This window comes from Orbicella franksi, chromosome 7 (assembly GCF_964199315.1).
Source record: "Orbicella franksi chromosome 7, jaOrbFran1.1, whole genome shotgun sequence".
NCBI lineage: Eukaryota > Metazoa > Cnidaria > Anthozoa > Scleractinia > Merulinidae > Orbicella > Orbicella franksi.
The window spans coordinates 18,479,658-18,501,991 of record NC_138151.1 but is presented as its reverse complement, the minus strand read 5'-3'; the positions used below and the strand labels follow the sequence as shown (position 1 = coordinate 18,501,991).

At 38.0% G+C, this 22,334-nt stretch overlaps 1 protein-coding gene across 3 annotated transcripts in view; it reads right to left on the bottom strand.

Annotated features, from left to right (window-relative positions):
* Positions 1-17,050, bottom strand: part of LOC145491918 (phosphatidylinositol 3,4,5-trisphosphate 5-phosphatase 2-like) — a 77,051-nt gene extending 60,001 nt beyond the window's left edge. For all 3 annotated transcript variants that reach the window (XM_081471216.1, XM_081471217.1, XM_081471215.1), the window contains exons 1-9: positions 16,727-17,050; positions 15,683-15,749; positions 13,431-13,575; positions 12,904-13,009; positions 10,424-10,564; positions 7,601-7,673; positions 4,995-5,024; positions 4,454-4,528; positions 233-316 (exon numbers count right to left, since the gene is read on the bottom strand). In XM_081471216.1, the coding sequence (XP_081327342.1) occupies positions 233-316; positions 4,454-4,528; positions 4,995-5,024; positions 7,601-7,673; positions 10,424-10,564; positions 12,904-13,009; positions 13,431-13,575; positions 15,683-15,749; positions 16,727-16,860 (855 nt within the window). In that variant the 5' untranslated portion in view covers positions 16,861-17,050. The remainder of the gene's footprint in view (positions 1-232; positions 317-4,453; positions 4,529-4,994; positions 5,025-7,600; positions 7,674-10,423; positions 10,565-12,903; positions 13,010-13,430; positions 13,576-15,682; positions 15,750-16,726) is intronic.
* Positions 17,051-22,334: the final 5,284 nt, after the last annotated feature.

Here is a 22,334-nt window from a genome sequence, read left to right as displayed (position 1 = left end):
GTAATTTTCTTCAATTTGCTTTAGTGTATGGTAATATAATTCAGAAGGTCTGTAGTGGTAATAGGGAGTGTGATGACTCGCAAGTGGACTTTAAATAAATTGACAAACATTGCCCTAGCTTTTTTTGTTAGCTACATAAAAGCTGACTTCTCTCTGGGTGATTTTACCAGTCAGGACTAATCTGCAATCAAGGGTATTAGTCAAATATCACAAACATTCCACAGGGACTAACCTCAAATATACGAGTCCTGTTCCCTGCAGGCTCTTTGTCTTCTTCTTGGTTAATCCGCTGGACTTCCTTCAAAGCTCTGACAGCCTAGCAATGAAAACCACATGAAATTCATGGCTAATTAGACTTTTCTCTCTTATTACTGCACTTTGTCCCAGGGAGTGGGTAATGAAACTTCAGGGAAAGGACCCTTTCCAGTATTTCTATTCAGTAGATGTAAATTATCATTGTAAGTACATGCAGCATTAGTATTCAAGGTATATTGTCTTGAAAGTAGTGTAAGTAGCTGTATTAGACTATTGTAAGTAGTGTAAGCACTTGACAATAAAATTAAAATGTCACCCTCTACCAGATTTGCAGCAATATACATGTATCAATAGTCATACTAAATAGATAACTCACTCTTAACTAGTTTTAATAGTTGCATAACATGTATGCACCACATGGCTAACCAAAGAAAATTGTCAGTGACTAAGTTCAAAAACCCAACAGGTTCTGCTAAGAGACCCAAAGAACCAGAAACAAGCTGCTGATGATTTGGTGACACTTGGATCCAATGACCTGTTGACCTCATAGACATCTTGTCTTTATAGCTTACCTGTAACTCTGGGATTGGCAAGTTTTCATACACTTCTGCTAAATGAACACCCTTAAAAAGTTTAAGTCCTTAACTTAACTTAACCAGCCTTGTTAACTTAACAAAGTTCACATTGTACAAAAGATATTGTCCCAATTGACTTACAGTCATCATAAGAATCTAGTGCGAACTAGTGGGAAGTTCAGTGCAGCTCAGATATGAGCAGACTACCTGTATGAAATTCTCAGACCTGATTGAGCAATAGTCAGGCCAGAATCAGACCTGAATTGCCTTAACAAGGCCTGAACAGAGCCTGACAAAAGCCTAGGTAATTTTTTCAGGCTTGCTAAACAGGCTGTATTTTTTGTTAGATGTAATTCAGGCTTGAATACAGACCTTCCTTAGGCCCAAATAATTTCAGGCCTGAATTATAGCCTAATAGCAACCTGGATGGACTGTACACATGATATGCTTGAATGAATGATTGATCTATCTGACTGCGATCACGTTTTTTTAAAAAGGCCGCATGACTATGCTTATAAAAAAGTTATTTTGAGATCACAGTAAAACTTTTAAAAACTGCATCAGTTAGTACAATTTTATTCAAAAACTTTCTGTACTCACCACTGCAGATCATGCTTTCAGTACTACGTATAGCTCAGGAAAAGTAAAAACTTTTTATTTCAAACCTGTTTTCATTTTCCAAACGGCAGTTGAGTTCCTTTGGCTTCAAACATTTTGCACACGATGGAATGCTTTTATTAGCAGCTCAAATGTGTGGTTCCAGAAAATATCCATACCCCCCCACAGAGGGTTTTTTCCAGTTTGACCCTCCACCCCCCAGGATTTTCCGTTCCAGGGGGTTTCACAGTACTCCCCCATGCCCCTGGAATTTCCATGATTTTTCTACTTGGGCCCTCCCTGCCCCTCGAAAATTCCGTATCCCTAAATAACAAGACTTAACTCATTAACTGTAATAAAGTTTAGCCGCAGCTGTTTATAGTTACATTGTAGGCAAAGACGTACTTTTTCACGGTAGACTGTAGACGCGGCACGTTCCTTCATGTCATGTTAAAATGTTTGAACCGGTGTTTAAACTAATAAACTGACTTAGAAGCGCTTCACTCCCAAATGGCATAGCAGCTGACTTGTTAAGGACACTAGACAAAGGTCAATTTTGATTAGTTAATAATTGTCTCTTTATCTTAGTTACGAACGTAGTTACAATGTTTACTTCTTTTTCATTGGTTGTGTATTCGGACCTTTAAGCGTCACCACGCGCATATAAAAGCTGAGCTAGCATCCCTTTAAAGTAGTTTTTTTCTTTCCATCTCGCGTGGTCTTGTCAACTTTGAACTCTTGATGCTTTTTGATTTCCTAACCCTTGGCTCAAGCGGGACTGATATGTGAGTACCTTTGTCATTTTGATTAGGTTACGTTCTTTATAGCTATGGGTGAAGGAATACAAAAGAACATTTGTACAATGTTGATTGATTTATAATCGTCTAAATTAGAAAGTGTTCTGAACGTTACTAGAGTGAATGCCCACATTTTAGGCTCGAAAGCATTGAGCTGTTAATTAGTTCCTTTTGTTGTGTACTTCTGTGATTGAATCTTATTTACTATCTTAGCGTCGTATTTAGGCTGGCTATTTTTTGATGCATTGTTATTCAATTTCGTTATGTTATCCATTCCAAGTCGTTAGTTTGTTTCGTATAAGTTTTGACTATTTGTTACGCAACTTTTCCGCTAAATTGATAGAAATTCGTTACATATTGTTATTTCAGTTTACGATCGTTTATGTTGATGCAATAAATCGCCGATAACCGTCAACTTTGGTTTTCCGTGGTTTACTTGTCTACCCTTGAAGACGACCTGTAAAGTAGTCCCACCCACTAGTTTGTCGCGACACGCCTAGAGCTCGTTTTGTTTCATCTCATTTTGGAATTTGCCAGTCGCTGCAGACGTTACATGACTTTTTCTTCGTTAAAGGAAGTTTTCAGATAAGAATCTTGGAATGTACATAAAGCTCTTTCAAATAACCGAGTCAAAGTTTTAATTTACGCATAGTCAGAACAACATATTCAATTACTTTACACACGCAGTAAAGTCATCACGCAACATTTTTTTCAAAACAGCTGTTTCCCAAATATCGCTTTATTTTTCTTTCACCAAAGGAATACATCAATTAAGTCATACGCTTTATCTCTGTAGTTTGTAAATGATAGTAAATTCAGTTTACGCCTTAGTTTTTTGAATTGTCATACATTTCATACGTGAAACACGCATTGTTCAGTCGGTCTATAAATGACCGAATGAAATCTTGGCTACCGCTCCAATTACAACATTCCTCGCTGTCCACGTTTACATATATAGTTCAAGACAAATGGCTTTGAATCGACTTTGCTCACTTAAAGCAAACTATTAACTACACAGATAACGATGAAAATATGTAATAACCCAGTAATACCGCAAGTCCAAAACAGGGAATAATTTTGTACAAGTATCAAACGAAATAAACAAAGTACGAATCGCATTTAATTGACGGCATGATTAATGCTGGAAAAAGCATCTGAGCTGCATTTAAGCTAAATACAGCACAATCTTCAAAGTATATTGTCATCAACTTCATTGTTCATGTATTGCTGCACCTCTTTGTCAGCATTTTGTTCAACTTGACGTCCAACAAACACGATACTCAGGATTGCTGTCTGTTGTAAGATGTCGGAAGAAAAATGGAAAATATATGACAAAGAATCTAACATTTATTTCTCAACGGATGGAACATTTCTGTTGGTTTGGTTACCTTAATCAATCGGGAAAGTACAGTAGTGTTCATTCAATCGCATTTCAGACCCACCGGAAAGAAAACTCCTTGAGTAGCCCCACTCCCCTTCAGAAATTTACCTCTTTCAGACCCCCCTACCCCTCAGAATTTCCATGACCCTCCGTGGTGGGGGTATGGATATTTTCTGGAACCAAACAATAAAACAAAAACAACATTCTTTGACAAGGGCAGGTTCTGAAGCCCATAATTCAAAATTTGTCATGTTCGTAGCACCATGCAAAATTAAAGTGGGTTGAGTAAGAAATGTTGAAACAAAATCTCTCAAAATATTTCCAAGGCTAAACATGTTTAAAAATAGTTTAAAAAAAGTGAAACACCAAACATTTTCATCATAATGCCATCTTCAGGGTGAAAAAGCCGTCTGCTACTTGCATAAGTTATAAATGTTAGGTAATTCCTGATGGGAACAGTTTCCCATGTAAGAGTGAATTTGTTTTTTCAAGCTGGGTTGCCATTGTTGGATCATTAGAACCTCTAGGATTCTTCACTAGTCAAAAGATTAGGCCATGTAGAGTATGCACCAGCTACAAGAATAACTAAATCTAGACTGCAGTCAATATTGATTTCAGCCAATCAAATTCATGGATTTGGTAGTTTCAAGTCCTTGTGAGACACAGCCATATAACAAACTATTGTTATAGCTTTCATTAAGAAATTAAGAACCTGCTCTTTCATTAATTTCATGGCTGTTACTTAAAACATTCATTCTTAGATTTATTGTAAGTAATTTTCAAGTTTTCTATTTTTATCCTCTGATTTGAACACAAACCAGCCTAACTACCGGTATACTCTAACTAACCTGAGTTTGTAGTAATTTTGCTCCAGCAATGCTCCCTGCCAGGAGATCCATCAACAGTTTGAAGTTTGGCTGTTCCTGTAAATAATCATCATGTAATTATAATATAATACTGAAATAATTTGCATATTAATCAGTTCCATTTTTTTAATTGAGTAGCATCACTGTAATAATTATTTTGTATAATAATTTGCATATTAATCAGTTTCATTCTGAATTATGCAGCATCACTGGAACATTTTTAAGACAGGACACTATAATATGTTAAGTTAGGAATTTTGGAGGGGTTTTTTGTCCATATTTTAAGAACAAGTGTGTTTTTTTCACTTTTGCCCTTCTTTGTAGAGATTATGGGCTGGCTCACTTTATAAGGAATCTGCTTGACATGCAGCAGAGAGTAAGTACAGTTGCTGGTTCAAAATCAATGCAGGAATTTACTTTTTTCTCTACCCATTGACTCATAGACCACTGAGTACTGAATAGAAAACTGTTGAAATTACCCCTTTGATGACTGTACACTAAAATCTACAGCATAATAACTTACTTCTGTTGAATGTTCTGGCAATAACTGTGTCTATAAAGATAACAAACACAGTTAGGTAAGTCATTAATATGTCCCAGCCAGTTCTGGGAAATATACATATACCCACTCTAGAGACAACTAGCAATTCCAGAAGGATTGGGTGGTCCAAGTCTAGGAATTTCCCAAACAGAACTTAGGGGAGGGAATTAGTCTCCTGATCGATGGTCTATTTTGACCTAGTTCGTCAAATTGTTACTATCCATCTTAGTTCCACTTTCACAAAGATATACATTTAACAAAGCAATTTATACACAGTGGTGTATTCAAAGCAATTTCTTTCCCCAAAAATGCTTTTGAAGTCCATATACAAGCAAACAAACCATCATTAACACCATAGACATACAGGCTGGGGGGACTACAGCCCCCCAGTTTCAAAAATTATCCATGCAAAATGCTCATGATTTGCCCACTAGTACTTAGAAATACATTCCAAAAGGTTTCAAACAGGTAAAACCATATCCCAGTTAAATGCGTGTCATGGAAATCCACCCTATGGAGATTATTTCCATTCCCAATTTCCCATTAACTGAGACTTCAAAGTGTTTAAAAGGTGAACATGAGTCGTTCAGGTTCTAAGATGTTCAGATGTCATTTAAGCTTACATGCACATTTAAAAAAAGAAACAAATTGGTACTTCACAACTTTCTTAGCCTTGAAAAAAAATCAAGACTGCAAAACAGGTTTGTGAAATTCAACAAGCATATATAAGGGCTAAATTATTGAATGATTCGGCAAAGAAATCCCTGACTGCCATTTTTCTTCATTGTGAAGTGCTGTGAGCGTTTCCTTTCTATTAGCAGCTTGGTAGCTTAGCAGCAGTGTACATGCATGTGCAAGAAAAAGAACCATTGGTTGCAAACAAAAGGAAAAAAGACACAATTGAGGTCTTTGGAGAGGACAAGCAAATGTTTAAATTTAAAGCAGCCCGGAGTGTAAAGAAGTACTGCAGTTGCTAAACATTTACACAGCCCAGGCTCTATGGCAGATGCCGTTTGAGGTTTCTTGTGATAGAAAAAGGTGCTCTGCAAGATATCAGAATTTTCTCTCCACTCTATATCTACAAAGCTTTATAGTTTAAGAGAGCTTTCACTCATCATCACAGCCTTTGCGCAATGATCACTAACTGCAAATCAACAACGATCTTTGTTCAGCATTGTACCATTCTGTTAACAAAGTTAGAAATTTTATACTTTCCAAATATAGTTTCTGTATGGCACTGCAACACTTGCTTTCCCAGAAAAGGTCAACCCGTCCAGTTAATTAGTTCTGTGTAAACAGCTTCTCTTAACAACTATGGTTTGGTTCCGAAACCTCAGTTGGCAGCAACCGTAGCTAACCTATCTCACGGAAACACAGCATATGTTATTGATCAATTTTATTTAATTTTAAATTCTTATTTTATTCTTTTATACAGTAACTATTCGTATCGCCAACATTGTAATGTTGTCTGAAAACGTTCTACAACAAGTGCATTATACATTTTTAGGCAATGATGTAAGTCAATCATCTCATGCTGGCAGGCAACATTCCTTTGGATGTTGTGGCAACCAAGCCAGGTTGGCGTTGGCAAAATACATTGCATTTCAACTTTTCTTAAACAGAGATTTCAGGTAAGGAGTGACCGTTGTCCTCTCATGTATCGGACAAATTCATGCTCAGTAAGAAAAACATCAGACCTTTTTGTAAATGAGCAACATGTATACCCAAAAGGTATATGCTGAGAAAAGTCCCCCTGAAGTAACTTGTTCCACCCCTGAAAAGTAAGTTGTTTGCAACATCCCTTTTTAAAGTAGTTTTGACTTGCATGAATCACAACTGAAAAGGAAAACATATACATTTAATGATTTGCTCACTCCCATACTGCTCTCCTCCAAACTTGAAATACACAGGGTTGTTCTGACTTCAAGCAACTTCAATTACTTAATTTCCATTTAACATCTGTTTGCTTTGCAATTTCCAGGCCTAGGGTAGGTAATATTTCAAACATTCTGAAGTGTCCTCACTTGTACATGCCTCAAGAGTTTGCAAAGTAATATTCAAACTGGATAAATTTTTTCACTCTACTCAAAGCTGTGAAAGTGATGTTTTTTTGTTGTGCTGGCTCACACCCTGATTAAATCTCTTGGGTTTTAATGAGGTTTACATGTGACAGAGAAGTTGTAAACAAAAAATCCTTGTGAGACCCACCACCAAAGTGACTTGTAAACTATAGTACCTATTGGTTTTAATTGTTCATCTCAGTGATCCCCTATAATTCCAATCTGTGGTTGTCCAGTTAACATCTAATTTTCAATTCTGGGTGCTAAGGTTTTATGTACTTTATCCTATTATTCAGGTTTCTCAGAACTGCAAGCAATAATTTATTTCATAACACTACAAGTACTTTCCTATTGATCATTCTGATCTGTTGGGAAGCAACAAAGAGCAGAAGAACTTATTCCTAGAACGTAATATTTATGCAATATTAATAGATCACTATAATAATTACCGTGAGCAAAACAATATAAGTCTTAGTGATAAAATTTTATCACATCAGTGATAAGTTACTAACGTTATAGAATTCATACCAGCTTGTGATGATCTCCGAGACTAAATGCACCCTGAAGCAAGTTTACTCTTGACAGGAATGACTGGAGTTCTCTGTAAACATTACAAATTGAAAAATTGTAACTTGAAATCTACAAACTATCTAGAGTGTCTAGCTACCTTTGCAATACAAGTTTGATTTACTGCATGGCATTGGGGCTCCGCCATGCTCTAATTTGTCTTTGTCTCAAGTAAAATAATTAACAATTATCCCATAAGCGTGCTTGCATATGAGATGACAGATGGCCAACAAGGCACCTAGTGCTGAGTTGGCTATAATCATCTCATATCCAACAAGTTTAAGTGGAATTGCTTTTATTATTAAAAACTCCCCCAAAATATAGAAAACTAAAACTAAAATAAAAATATGTTAAATGCGCCCAAAAATTGTGCATACCCTTAAACCATAATTGTAGAGCATGGCATAATGACTCATAACCCATGATGGCTAGGCAAATGAAAACTCTCGAATTGCATTTTCCAATGATCCAGTTTTTAATAATGCTAATGATCAAAACAGGTATATGAACAGTAAACATAGTGTTAAATGGAAATTGTTTATATTTAAGGTCATTTCCCAGTATTGCATTGCGCATCCCTACTGCGCATAATTTCACGTGTGATTAGCATGCATACATTAAAAAATGGCCGCTTTTTCTTTACAGCTGGACCTTGCCATAGAGGTAAATCGTCATTTTCTCGCAAACAAGTACGGTGACCTGTCATTTTTTTCTGTTGTTTTGAGTTGAGCAATGAATTTCTCTGTATACAATAAATATGGACCAATTCTCAGTGTAGAACAAAAAGCAATTGTCGGAAACATGAATTTAGCAAGCAATCGTGACTACAATCATGGTGCTATTATAAGGATTTATATGGGTATGACCAAGGTGCTGTTGCCCCTAAATGAACATGGTTCCTATAATATAAGCTCCTATAATATAAACAATCAATAGGCAAAGTTTTACAAAAATCTCAGTGCAGGTTCTATTTCAGTGGAATGACCTTACGGTCCACAGACCACGAGTTTGGAAAGAAGGAGTTTATAATCACAAGCTACATGTACGCAGGCAATACAAAACTGGATTGACAATACAGAGCTAGTTGAGCTCGGCTGCAATAGCAATGAGCTAATGACTGACTAACGTGTGACAGCCACAAGACAAATATAATACTACCAGCACATCCTTGCAGCAATTTCTCATATTCAAAGAGGTGATGATGGATACCATGACAGGCTTTAAAATGTAGGATGCGAAATTAAGTGGTAACCATGCTAGTCACTCCGTTATTTGGTGTCAGGAATTTTCAGGCTTTTACATATGACCTAAGGGCCTGTTGAGGTGGGGGAACCCACAATCATGGACAAAAGTAGTTGAGACACTCTCCCCCAAAAACCTGTTTTGTTGAACAATTGAGTTTTTCAATCTCTAATTTTCACATTTCGACCTCCTCTCCCCTTTTCAATGTTGTAACCACGTGATAGTGTCCATGGAGCATATTTCAACATTGAAAAGGGGGAGAGGCGGGTTTGGCTATCAAAAAAAAGATGTTTTTTTCAGTTATGGAAGGACGCCGATAGAAAGCGTTTGTTTGGCTCTAGTGTGTCAACATTTTTGTCCATGATTGTAGGTAGGTGAGGCAACCAGCCCAAGAGGGGTAACCTGCCCATCCACATAACCTCTCATTTTAATTTGATCATGTTTGCATGATAGGTGGGGTAACCTCTCTAGGCAGGTTGCCTGGTCTGCAGGGTAGGGTAACCCTGTCAGCCGGGATCACAATTTGCTATGTAAACATCTCAAGGTGAGGTAACCCGTCCAGCCATGGTTGTGTTCATGATACATATGCAAGCACATCCTCCCCCAATTTTTTTCATATGCTACATTCATGAAGCCTCCAAAAATTTATTTGTTTTTGAATGTGTTGAAGTCATGCAGTGTTGTCTGAGCAGTTAAATGGCCAGTGGCAGAGGCTTTGCATCATTAACAGTGAAATAATATTGAGAGCTACAGCACTGAAACATCACAGCAAAAGCAGCTAGTGAAAGGAAAAGAGTATGGACCACCATTTTAACTGCTTATTTAAGTGACTGCACAATAAGCTCGAGATTATTGTAAGATTGAACATATTTTGTAAAAGTGGGCTATTTTTGCGAACATGTCTGGGTGGGTTACCTCACCTACCTGGGGTCCCCCACCTCCAGGTTAAGAGGCCCTAAGGTTTCTCCTTCTAATTATTATGGACAATAAATCAATATGGATCATAAACTGGCATTGACAAAATATGATCTGCTTCATCCAGTGTGGATTGAGAAAAACAAGGTCAATAACATTTTATCACGTCTATTGCTTGGGAGAAAAGAAACTTTCAGCACAATCACATGGTAATCATAACTGTAGAATATATGAATACATAACTGTAGAATATATGACCAGTAAAATAGATGTGGTGTGTATTATCAATGACATATTTTGATGTTATAAATTAATACTGAAACACAGTATAGTGGCTACTTATGGCTGATGGTGCACATCAGCTCAACCAATCATATTGCAGCATTTCATTGGTGCACAAGTAGAATTCTAGTTAACATAATAATAATTGTGCTGTTCTAGAAAATAACCATCCTCCAAAGGAGAAATTCTACTTTAGCATCACTCTTTCGTTTAACACTTTCAGCATTTGAGAGCCCCCTCCCCCTCAGAATTTCTGGACAGTGATCTTCTGTGAAAAGGATATTTTCCAGAGCTGTACATCTAACAATTAAAATTAAGATGTTATGACTTGTTCATATATCTTACACAATTAGATTCATTGACGTTGTAGCTAGCAACTTTTGCATTTCTTCCAAAACAGTTTCTCCATTAGCAACCATCTCCATGTCTTTCTTAATCCCATCTCCAAGATACAGACTAAGAGCTGAATGAAAGCCTTTATCCAACCTGATAATTTTTATACAAAGAAAACACTTAATTCAAATTCGACTGTGGCAGATTAGAAGCCTTACATGTGTTAACAACTTAAAAATTGTGCTGTACTTGTTATATGAATAACAAGAAAAAAACAACTAATTACAAGATTTTAAGGAAAACGACCAATTTTTTTAGTTTAAAAGACATGTTTTGACAGAACATCTGTCATCTTCAGTTGAATGAATGATTACAAAGCAAGTTGAATAATAAGTAGGCAAAAATGCTAATTAAGACAAATAGTAATAACAGAACGTGAAAAGGTGTAAATTAAAAGGATAATTTTAGATTTACATGGTGTAATTGCTGATTGAGGCAAGGTAGTTCTTTTTGAATATGGATAGCCTCCTTTATCTTGAGTTGAAAGCTGGTAGTGGCATGATCTAAAATATGAAAGCAGTCTATTGAACACAATGAGCGACAACGTTCAGAATTCTGAAGATGTTTGAAGATGTGAGAGGCCCTATCAACGGCTAAGTGCTCACGTACGCGTGTGGAAAAATGTCAGGACGTTTTGCCGACATAACAGGCATTACAGCCCGCACATGTAAACTTATAAACCACACATGAACGAAGCCCGCCGGGGATAGGGTCTTTCACACCAAAAAGGTTACCTATCTTAAAGGAAGAAAAAACTAATTTGATGTCTAAGTCATTACAATAGCGCTTGATTAAGTGTCGAATCTTCTTCTGAGTGATGACAGAAAAATGGCCTATGTGCGGCAGCTTAAAGTAAAACGTGGGCGAGGTGGTAAGGGGGTAGCTTTTCACTGTAGCCACCACCCAGACCCATTTCTTATTTAACAGTTCTTTCTATGACCAAATTGACGATGTGGCCATGGGGTCTCCCTTTGCTCCCATATTAGCCAACCTTTTTATGGGGCATCATGAAAAACTATGGTTGGAAAATTTTCAATGCTCTAAAATTTTATTTTATCGTAGGTATGTTGACGACACTTTTTGTTTATTTCACTCAGAGCACGATGCTGTTATATTTTTTGACTACATTAACTCTAGGCACCCCAACATAAGGTTTACTATGGAAAAAGAACTTCATCGCAAATTACCCTTTTTAGATGTTCTTATTGATAACAGTGACACTAATTCCTTCCTAACTAGGGTTTACCGTAAGAAAACCTTTACTGGGTTATTAACTAATTATTTTAGCTTCACCTCGTACTCATACAAAGTAGGTCTCATTAGGACTCTTGTTGACAGGGCCTACAAGATCAACAACACTTGGTTGGGGTTACACGACGATATAACCAAGCTTACTGAAATTCTCAAAAAGAACCTTTTCCCTGCCCATTTAATTGAAAAAGTGGTTAACCGTTACATCACTGGGACCCATAGCAATCATTGTCTCCGGGGCTACCCCCTTGCCACCTCACCCACGTTTTACTTTAAGCTGCCGTACATAGGCCATTTTTCTGTCATCACTCAGAAGAAGATTCGACACTTAATCAAGCGCTATTGTAATGATTTAGACATCAAATTAGTTTTTTCTTCCTTTAAGATAGGTAACCTTTTTAGTGTGAAAGACCCTATCCCCGGCGGGCTTCGTTCACATGTGGTTTATAAGTTTACATGTGCGGGCTCTAATGCCTGTTATGTCAGCGAAACGTCCTGACATTTTTCCACACGCGTACGTGAGCACTTAGCCGTTGATAGGGCCTCTCACATCTTCAAACATCTTCAGAATTCTGAACGTTGTCGCTCATTGTGTTCAATAGACTGCTTTCATATTTTAGATCACGCCACTACCAGCTTTCAACTCAAGATAAAGGAGGCTATCCATATTCAAAAAGAACTACCTTGCCTCAATCAGCAATTACACCATGTAAATCTAAAATTATCCTTTTAATTTACACCTTTTCACGTTCTGTTGTTACTATTTGTCTTAATTAGCATTTTTGCCTACTTATTATTCAACTTGCTTTGTAATCATTCATTCAACTGAAGATGACAGAAGTTCTGTCGAAACATGTCTTTTAAACTAAAAAAATTGGTCGTTTTCCTTAAAATCTTTACATGTCTGCTGCTATCTAGGCCTTTTGGAAACTAATTACAACTAATCAAAAAGCCAATGAAATAAAAACTTCATCTACTGCCTAATTTAAATTTGCAAGGTAATCATTCCCTCCTTCCTCCCTCCTTTCATTCATTTACTCACTTAACACTTAATGTACAGACAATCACCATGCAAGTCTAAATATTAACCTCTTGAGAATTCACTTCTCTCATGAAATAAGCTTTCCAAAGACAATTACTTAGTGTAACAAAATGCAGTACAGCTCAGAGATAAAGATTACCTCTCAGACTCCAACTGCTCTACACTATTGATGAACTGAGGAGGAAATTCATATTCATTTTCAGTCGGCCCACTATCTGGTTCATCAAGATCATCATCTTCATCATCTAGAATAAAAACATTCTTTTGTTATTCAACTTTGAATTTTACGGCAAATCTTGTTGCTGATCTATGACACATTTCCCTGGTGTGTTCCTAAGGGAATGTTTATGTGAACTGCCAGTGCTATACTGAATTGGCAATTAACATGAATTGAACACTGTTGTTCACTGTTGGCTTGAAGTGAAAATGTGACTTTCAGTTCACATCGATGCTTAAAAGCTCTGACTGAGCCAAAAATACAAGTGGTAAGGTAAGTAGGGCACATGTTGCCTCGTGGAACATGTACATGGCATGGCTTATTACAGGCTCTTTAGGAGTCCATGTTAATAATATTATTATTTTGCTAGCTATTACATTGTATGGTGCACCCACCTTTAAGTTACAACTGATAGCACTTAGTTATATGTTACAGCAAACAGATCTTACCAGTGTCATCATCAGTAACATCCTTGTCCTGCTCTAACACTGCAGGTTGTTTCAGCTCACAAGGCAAACCCTGGTGACCTTGACTGTAAAACGTCACCAGGTGTTCCAACTTGCTGAAACCTTGAGCTGCCACTCCGGGAACTGCCTTAAGTTTCATGTAAAAATTAGGCATATAAGCAATTAGGGAAATTCAGACAGTTGTACTCCATGTGAAAAATGACCTACCTGGCCGAAATGGGGAAAGAGTAACCTAACCTGAACAGTTCTTCCACTGGCTCATGTAAAATGTTTTTGTTGGTCAACAAGCAGTTGAGCCCTGGGTGCTATTGACATTAGCCATAACCCAAAATAAAAACATATCAGTTTAGCCAGTTGTCTCATGTTGTGCACTGCATTTTTGATGGTGTGTTTAAACTTAGGTGTAACAGACTGTTTAAATTATAATCCTTTATAGAGAAAGGCCATGGCACCGTTAACAGACTCAATGTAAAAACCAAAACTTCAAGTTGCCTCAATGGTCAGTGTATTGTACTCTATCTAGATTGTGATCTAAGAAGAAATTTTGGGGAGCCAGGCCTCTGAATCTTTGAAGTCCATGGTGCCCAGCAATTCAATTTTGTACAAAAACTACGATTTCCTAGTTGCCCAAAGGTAAATGTAAGAGGGATCACCAACCATTACTAGAGAACAGCCCTGTTTATATAGGTTTAAAGGCTAATCAATGCCCTAACATGTGTTACTTAGCAATGTCTCCTCCCATATAACAGGAGCATTGCAATGTACAAACAAATAAAAATTAACGTGAAAAGCAAACATTTCAGAGTCATCATGACACCATTTCAAGCACTGTATTGTCCCGACAGACCTTGATAAACAGTTTTCTGTCCTGACGAAGTGCCACAATAAGTTTGATTGTTTAATACATGAAATGTTACTAATATTATTAGAGACTTGTCTTGAACTATCTCTCAATGTTCAACCAGACTCAATCCAAGCAAAACTATTTGCATGACATGGTATATATAATTTAATTAATTATTTAATATGTTAATCTTTTTCTGACAGTATATTTCTTATCTTTTTGAACTTGAAAATGGTGTCATGATGACTGACATGATGAATGTTGTTTGCTACATGTATTATCATTAATTTTTACTTGCTTGTGCATTATAATTGAAGGGGTGAGTGCAAAACCATGCTAAGTGATGATTTGGGTGAAAAAAAAAATTTTCACGAAAGGGCTTGAATTTTTGCATGTGGTTTTCAATGTAATAGAAAAACGTGGTCCTGTATTTTTGTTGCTGGTTTTTGCTTCGTTTATAAAGACGCTGCTTGGAAAACCGAGTGGTTTTTCTGCATACGCAATATCTCGAAAACAAAACAAAGCTTAGCGGAAAAACTACGGGACGTTGTTAAACATACCTAAACAAAACTGCATGCGAAATTTGGAGTGTTTTCGACAAAGTTCACTTTTGATTAAAATACCTAGCGCCCTTTTCCCGCCGAGGTCTTCAAATAAACGAAGCCGAGCCTTTGTTATGCTTAACAGAGCCGACCCTTTGTTATAATAGCCAAGCCAAGCCCTTGTTATAAGTCGAAGGACTTTGATTTTACTTAGAAACCAGCAAAATGTCAATTTCACGCAACTTATATAAGCTCAAATTTGTTGATTTCAGGTCAAAAGTGGTTAAAACGTTGACTCATGTTAACGTGCGATGGCAAGGATGTTGATTTCACTTAGAAAGCAGCAAAATGTCAATTTCACGCAACGTAAAAGCTCAAAAATGTCGATTTCAGGTCAAAAAAGGTTAAATGTTGATTTCACCCAAATCGTCACTTAGCATGGTTTTGCACTCACCCCTTCAATTTATATAAAACCCTTGCTTATGAGTATTTACAGTCTGTTAACTCATACATGTATGTTGTATTGACTTCTAGTGACACTTGTGACAAAAGTTACTTTTACGAGCTTTATAAAAACCAAATTAGGGGGAGCCAAGTAAATCATTCCTTATTGTTAGAAAACTGAATTCCACAAGCAGAAACTCAACCAATAAAAGGTTCAAACACCTTCCTCCTTTCTCTTTCTGGCTTTGATTTCCATATAATTTTTAGAACCAACCCACTTTATGTTATAGAAAGAGTTATATGGACTTAAATGTATAAAACAGCATGAAAAATTAGCCCAGGCAGATACATTAGCCAGTACATGCATTGTCCACTAGTCATAAGAAAAACCTGCTTCAACTGACCTGCATGTAGAAATTTCCATTATTTTCCTCTCGTAAAATTCTGTAATGATGTATTCTTCCTTCATGCCTACAAAAAATCAAACCAGTAAAATTTAGTTATTAAATTACTGACAGTCCAACCAAATCAGGGTGGATATACTAAAATAATTTCAAACAAGAAGTGAAAAGTGAAAAGTAGATTTTCCTTGAGCCACTGTAATAGTGGTGCGCTTGTCTCAAGGCAGGGTTTTACTGTGTCTGTGTCTCTTAGTACTTGAATTACACTATTCTTTAAAAAATCACTTTTGAGTGCTACAAATGCACCAGAATGCACCTCAAGGCACACAAAATGTAAAACTTTTTTGAGGAAGTTACCTCAAACCCCCCTACATGAGGGGATGAGCCTCTCCAGCACCCTCCCCTACAAGACCACTGCTATTAAAATCAGAACAGTGCTCCACTCTTCCTGCTACTTTATTTCAATTTGAAAACCCTTTTGTTTGTTTGTTTTTTTAAGTAACCTTAAGGGGGAGCAGGCTCTGGTGGATGGCATCTAATGCTGTTCATGACAAACCCAGCAAAGTGTAACTACATGATACCCTGCCACTATTGTTATCGTTTCTACTTGCGCATACATTTTTAAAGATCAAGAAACACGCATGAATGAATTAACCCAAGTAGCAGGGTATTCGGCAGTTAAGCCAGGGAATCCGAGGGCATCTGACCACTGTGTATGAGCTGCCAAGAATAGTTATATAATTATGTGTGGCCTCATGAGCACTGTCATGAACATGCAGTTCCCATCAAAACTGCTGCCTGAAAACACCTCATATTTTCAAACCCCTACACTTTAAAGCCAAAAGTTAGGACAGTCACTGACAGTTTTAGCTTTACACACCACACACATGTGGATTTCATAATTCGTGTCCACCTAGTTTATTGGCTCGAGGTATCAAACTACCGGAAGTGGACTTGGATGATTTTTGGCGTTTGACCGCTGTGAAGAGGACTCGTAAAACACAGATAAAAGTAAAAATGTGAATTCTAATGTTCAAGGATACTCACAGCAGACATAACACATGTGCATTGGAGACACTTTCGCTGTCTCGTATAATAAAAGAGCCGTCTTTCCCTGAGCTCAACAGCAACTCCTCCGCGCGAAGCCTGCTTATGCTTGGATGGTGCCACGCAAATGACATCAGAGAAAGGCAGGAATGGAGCTATGTCACTTCCTGTTAGCTCTTTTTATACTTCTACGAGGTAAGGCAATATTGGCAAGCGTGCCACAAACAGCAAATACTTCGAAACTAACACAACATCATCCACTTCCTCGAACAAATTCCTCGAGTATTATCAGTTCCACGACCACGTGACCAAAAGAACCGAGGGAGTGAGGAATCTGGGGATGAAAATGAAGACCTCTGGGAAATTTTCATCCCCAGGGTCCATTCCCCCAGGAACGCGTGAACTGGCATTTTTCCTGCGGTGTACATACTTCATGGAAGAATGCCATATATGCATCCACCTATTGTTAATAATTAGTACTTGGTGTACAGCAACATATTATGTCCCCAGTTACTGTACTTGCTTGCTGTACTTTGCTTGCGGAGCGAGCGAGCAGCAACATAATCAGGATTTAAAAATTCATCACTTTTTACCAGAGTGCATTGTATTTAACCAGAGTGCACTACTCCATGAACAACACGAGGACGTCGAGCCGTCGTCCTTTTTCGCGTGGATTCCAGTGAGATAGATTAGTGATTTTACCTGTAAAACGATATGAAGGAGATCGTACTTGACTTTCACAACTCTTGCTTTTGTTCTTAATGCAGTATGTGAAAGTTTGTAAATCTGGGCGATTAATTGTGACATCTTATTTTAAACTTATTATGTCATTTCTGAGAGGTCTCGCCCCCTTGGTCGAATTCTTAAAGAAGAGAAATCGTCTCTACTAAAGCTTGTGGAATAATCAAAACAAACGAAAACCGTATAACACGTTAATTTCATACGTGATCTATTTCTTTTCATCCAAACATGAATTTAAGCTAAAGCTTTAGCATTTTCACGCATCACGATGGAGGCGTCGACACAGTCTGTCAACATTCTAGAGACATTTAATACGTACCAGTACAGAATTTATAAGATAGATTTCTGCTCCTACAATTTCCACATCTTTCGATTTTCGCGATCTCGTAAAGGGGAGGTTGATGTGTATCGTTTTATGTGCAAACACTGTTCAGATCAGTCTGCGCTTTTTTGTCACGATCCCTTGTCACACGTCGCCATCGACGCGTCATCATGCATGAAGTTGTGGATGAGTCACTGCGTAAAATGTATCACTATCAACAGAATGTGCTGCAGCATTTCTATCTTTTAAATACCCTAGTTTAAGAAATTATTTGCCATCGGATTTCCATACAAACACTGTAATTTCTGACACGTGCTACCTACCCGTCAAGGTGGCCTTCAAAGCCGTGAAAATTTTTCACGACCCGTTGGCGACCGTATTAACGGGGTCCCACTCACTGACCAGGAGATTCTCAAAAAAATATTCGATTACAGCGCAGACAAACCCTAAGAGATTTTTTAAAAACCAAAAAAGTCCAAGAATCTACAGAATCAAATTTCTGTCTCCGTCTCTCCCGGGGACTTTTATTTTATCATTATTATTATTTATTTATTTATTTATTTATTTGTTTGTTTGTTTGTTTGTTTATTTGTTTATGTCCTGTAAATATTTTGGTAAGGGTGTGCCGCAGGGATACTCAATCCTTTACCTTACACTTAGCCATGATCAACTTGATTTTGCAACCCTATTCTAGACTAGGCTTCAAAAACCCCTACCCTATCCCAGGCTAGCTATTTTCCATGCAAAACCTTTATCACTACTGTAGTCCAACATATTGGACATGGAAAATAGTTTGTTTCACTTGGTCGTAAAAAAACACGATTATAAGGCGTAAAAAAAAGAAACGCGATCCAGTTTGGCATGTAATAGACAAACGTTCATAAAACTACAGGGTGTCAAGCACTTTAGGAGTCCAAACATATAGCAATAAAGGACTCAACGACCTGAAAATACAGGACAAAACCCAAGAAAGAAACAAAAATATAGGTTGGACTAATCCGGTAGTAACTGGTAGGCCCAACGTGAGGTTCTTTATTTTATTGCGTTCACGTGGTGTAACGCAATCCTAATCCAGTTTGTTTCGAGAATTTTTCGGACGGATTCAGTCTCGTTCCCAGAGTCTTCGTTCCCCTTGACCAGCGGTCGGAAAACGAGAGCTCTGGGAGCAACCATTTCAGGCATGCGCCATAGATGTACACTGCGCAGTGAAACCGGATGAGCAGAATCACTAGAATTCGGTTATTTCAAAATGGTTACTCCCAGAGCTCTTGTTTTCCGACTGCTGGTCAAGGGTAACGAAGACTCTGGGAACGAGATTGGGACGGATTTGTTCGCCGATTTGGCACCCCCACAGCACGGGCAATTTACTATGGTTGGCCATTCGTTTCAAAAATTACGACAGGGTATACGCGGGTTTTTCTCTCGCGTATACTTGTTTACATACGTTACGTATGGGCTTTAAGCTCATTTATAACATAACTAAGGCAAAGCGTGTGCTCTGATTGGTTAATTTAGCGTGTACTATTTGCCCATGGGTGTACGCTGCTGACGTGTGTGCTAATGTTCACAAAGCAAATCTTTTGACAGACATTGTTTCCAAAGTAATGGCCGACGTTCTTCTGCCAGAAATGCGAAACTGTCTTCACAGTTGTCTGAAGATGAAACTTTATCGGGTTACTGGTGTGGAGTCGGTTGTCATGAATGAATTTTCGCGCGCTTGTTTTCTCTTGTCATGTAAGACTACACGGACATTTTTTTGTGATGTAGCTCAATAAAAGGACTTCTGTTGTTCCAGTGTCTCAATGTTATGTTGTAAAACAAATGGTAAACGCCATAGCGTGCACTATTGAGTTATGGATGCACTTGGGAGGTTTGCTAAGCACTCAAGAAGCTAGAGTCGCACTCGGCTCTCGCCTCGTGCGACTCTTACGCTTCTTTCGTGCTTAGCAACCTCCCGCGTGCATCCACAACTCAATAGTGCACGCTATGGCGTTTACCATTTGTTAAATATACGACCGTTTGGATCGCGTATATACGCATTTTTAAAGGGCCACACATTGGCGTAAATTTAAGCGCGGGGATATGCGAAATAAATGACCAAATATACGCGTCCTACAAGGACCCATATATACGCGTGCTAAAATCCGCGTATATGCGGGTCTCGTAAATTACGTTTTATATGCCAGCACGAAATGTGCCTTTTTAAGAGAATGGCTGTTCGTGTATGATAACCATGAAAATTACTTTAACCCTTTGAATACCAACTACGCATATATGCGTAATTAATGGTCGTGCTCTTTGTACCACTTGTGACGTCATCAATTTAAATGTCATCAGATATTCTTGATAAGCTGATAGTAGTGCTAGGCTAGCCCTTTCCGCACAATGGTCAGGTTTAGATATCGACGACATTCCGACGTCGCAAATCGAAAAACAAGGTTATCAGTTTTCGTGCAAAAACGGTGGTAAAATGGTCCACAACGCCTATGATTGATCAAGGTCCATTTCTAGGCTTCGCCCGTAATTAACATCCAACTTTTCACTGCAGCCAGAAAGAACATACAATGCAAAAGGTAGCCAGTGTAAAAGGGCAGAGAAAAACAGAGAGGAAAGGGCCAACAAACGAAATTGAGAACGATTAATGGCAAAAAAAAAAAAAACCTCGAAAAAGCTCTCCTTTTAGTAAAAAAAAAAGCTTTTTTAGCACAACTTAGGCTTATTTAGCGCATGGCAGCTAAAAAACCTGACTAAACGGTTAAAAACGGTATTTTTTGGCAAAAGTTTGGTATTCAAAGGGTTAACTAAAAATCGTCAATATGGCGGCAGTGGTGGAATGGCTTGTCTTGCTCTATCTGCTATTTGCTTCTTGTCTTGTCTTGCTTCTTGTCTTGTCTTGTCTTTAATTCTTAGGATTTTAACTTTTAGGATTTAGGATTTTAGGTTTTTAAAGAATTAGGATTTTAATTTTAAAGTATTGTAAAGCGCCATGGACAATTAGTGGAAAATGGCGCTATATAAATGTATATTTATATAAATGTGTATTTATTTATTTATTTATTCTATCTGCTGTTTGTGGCTGCAGCTCCCACAGTGAATGAACTTCTAGAAACAGTTATGCGTATTTTGCATGACTGTTCAAGATTCTATCCTCACGCTAATCGTAACATGACAGAGAACTTGATCGTTCGTCGTGAAGTTGCTGTGGATTCTGTTCACCGTTTAGGACAGAGGTGCCCAAGCGAGTGCTGAGTGAATTCTGCCTCTCGAATTGTTGGTGAGACAAATTCAATACTTACTACATAGATGGGAAATGTTTGCAGTTCAGTTTTGAACTTGAGTAATCTCAAACTCCACAAAGCATAAGCAGTGGAAAACAGTTTCATAGAGAAAAATTTATATTTGGGTTAACTTTTAATCCTTGGTTAGCGTTAACCGGCTTTCGAACAACCCGGCCCTGATGATTCGAGAAATAAGACTGACGTGAGTTTTCTAATTCTGGTATCAGTATCATGCTGGGTCATTTGCGAAGTAGAAACATCTATGTTCAGCGTCAGCGTGTAAGGGAAAGTTTTTTCGAACTGACCCAGCAGGGTCTGATTTGAGGTGGTTCAATACCATCACAAGGCGTGTTGACAGCGTCAGGGGACCTAATTCTCTCTGGCACATTGATGGACTACACTGCCTTATCAGTTAGAGGTTTGTAATACATGGTGGTTTTGACAGGGCTTTAGGCTTTAAGTTGTTCAAGAAAAAATTCTGCTGCGACTGGGCTCGCTCTGTTCTTAGCTGCTGTGCAAAGTTATGGATTGCCCTCTAGAGTGTGTTCAAACAAAGGGGATGAAAATTAAGAGGTAGGAAGAGCTATGCTATGGCACAGAGAATTTAATAGGGGAAGCAAAATTGCTGGGTTGTCTGTACACAACCAGTGAATTGAACGTCTCTGGAGAGAAGTCTTTATTGAAGTCGGTCAGTTCTATTACATTCTGGTCTACCAGATGGAAGAAAATGGCATCCTGGAATCGAGCAGCATAATCGATCTGTTCTGTTTGTATTACATATTTCTTTCCAGAATTAACAACCAGTTAAACCTCCTAGTTGAGGCATGGAATGACCATGCTGTACGCACAACCAATATGGGTGAACGCAGTGATTTTACAAGATATATGTAATACTGGAAATACTAGCTGTCAGGGACACGTTTGATGATACCACTCAACCAGATGAATTATCTGGTAAAGACCCAATAGGACGGACTTACACTAAAATCACATTCTGTTTCCTAAAACTCCCCTTGAGGTATTGATATATCATGGGTTGGACGACCCACTCTTCCATTAGAAGCTGATGCAGTTGGCAAAGCTCTAATGGGAGTACACTCAGGTGCATGAAATTGCTCTTAATGCAAACATTTCCCATCTAAGTAGTAAATATTGCATTTGTCTCACAAACGACTCTAGAGGCCGTATCCTCTCAGCATTCACCTTGGTACCTCTGTCCAATGAATCAACTAAAGGATTAGCCTGCGTAGCTTGGCGGTTTAGCAAT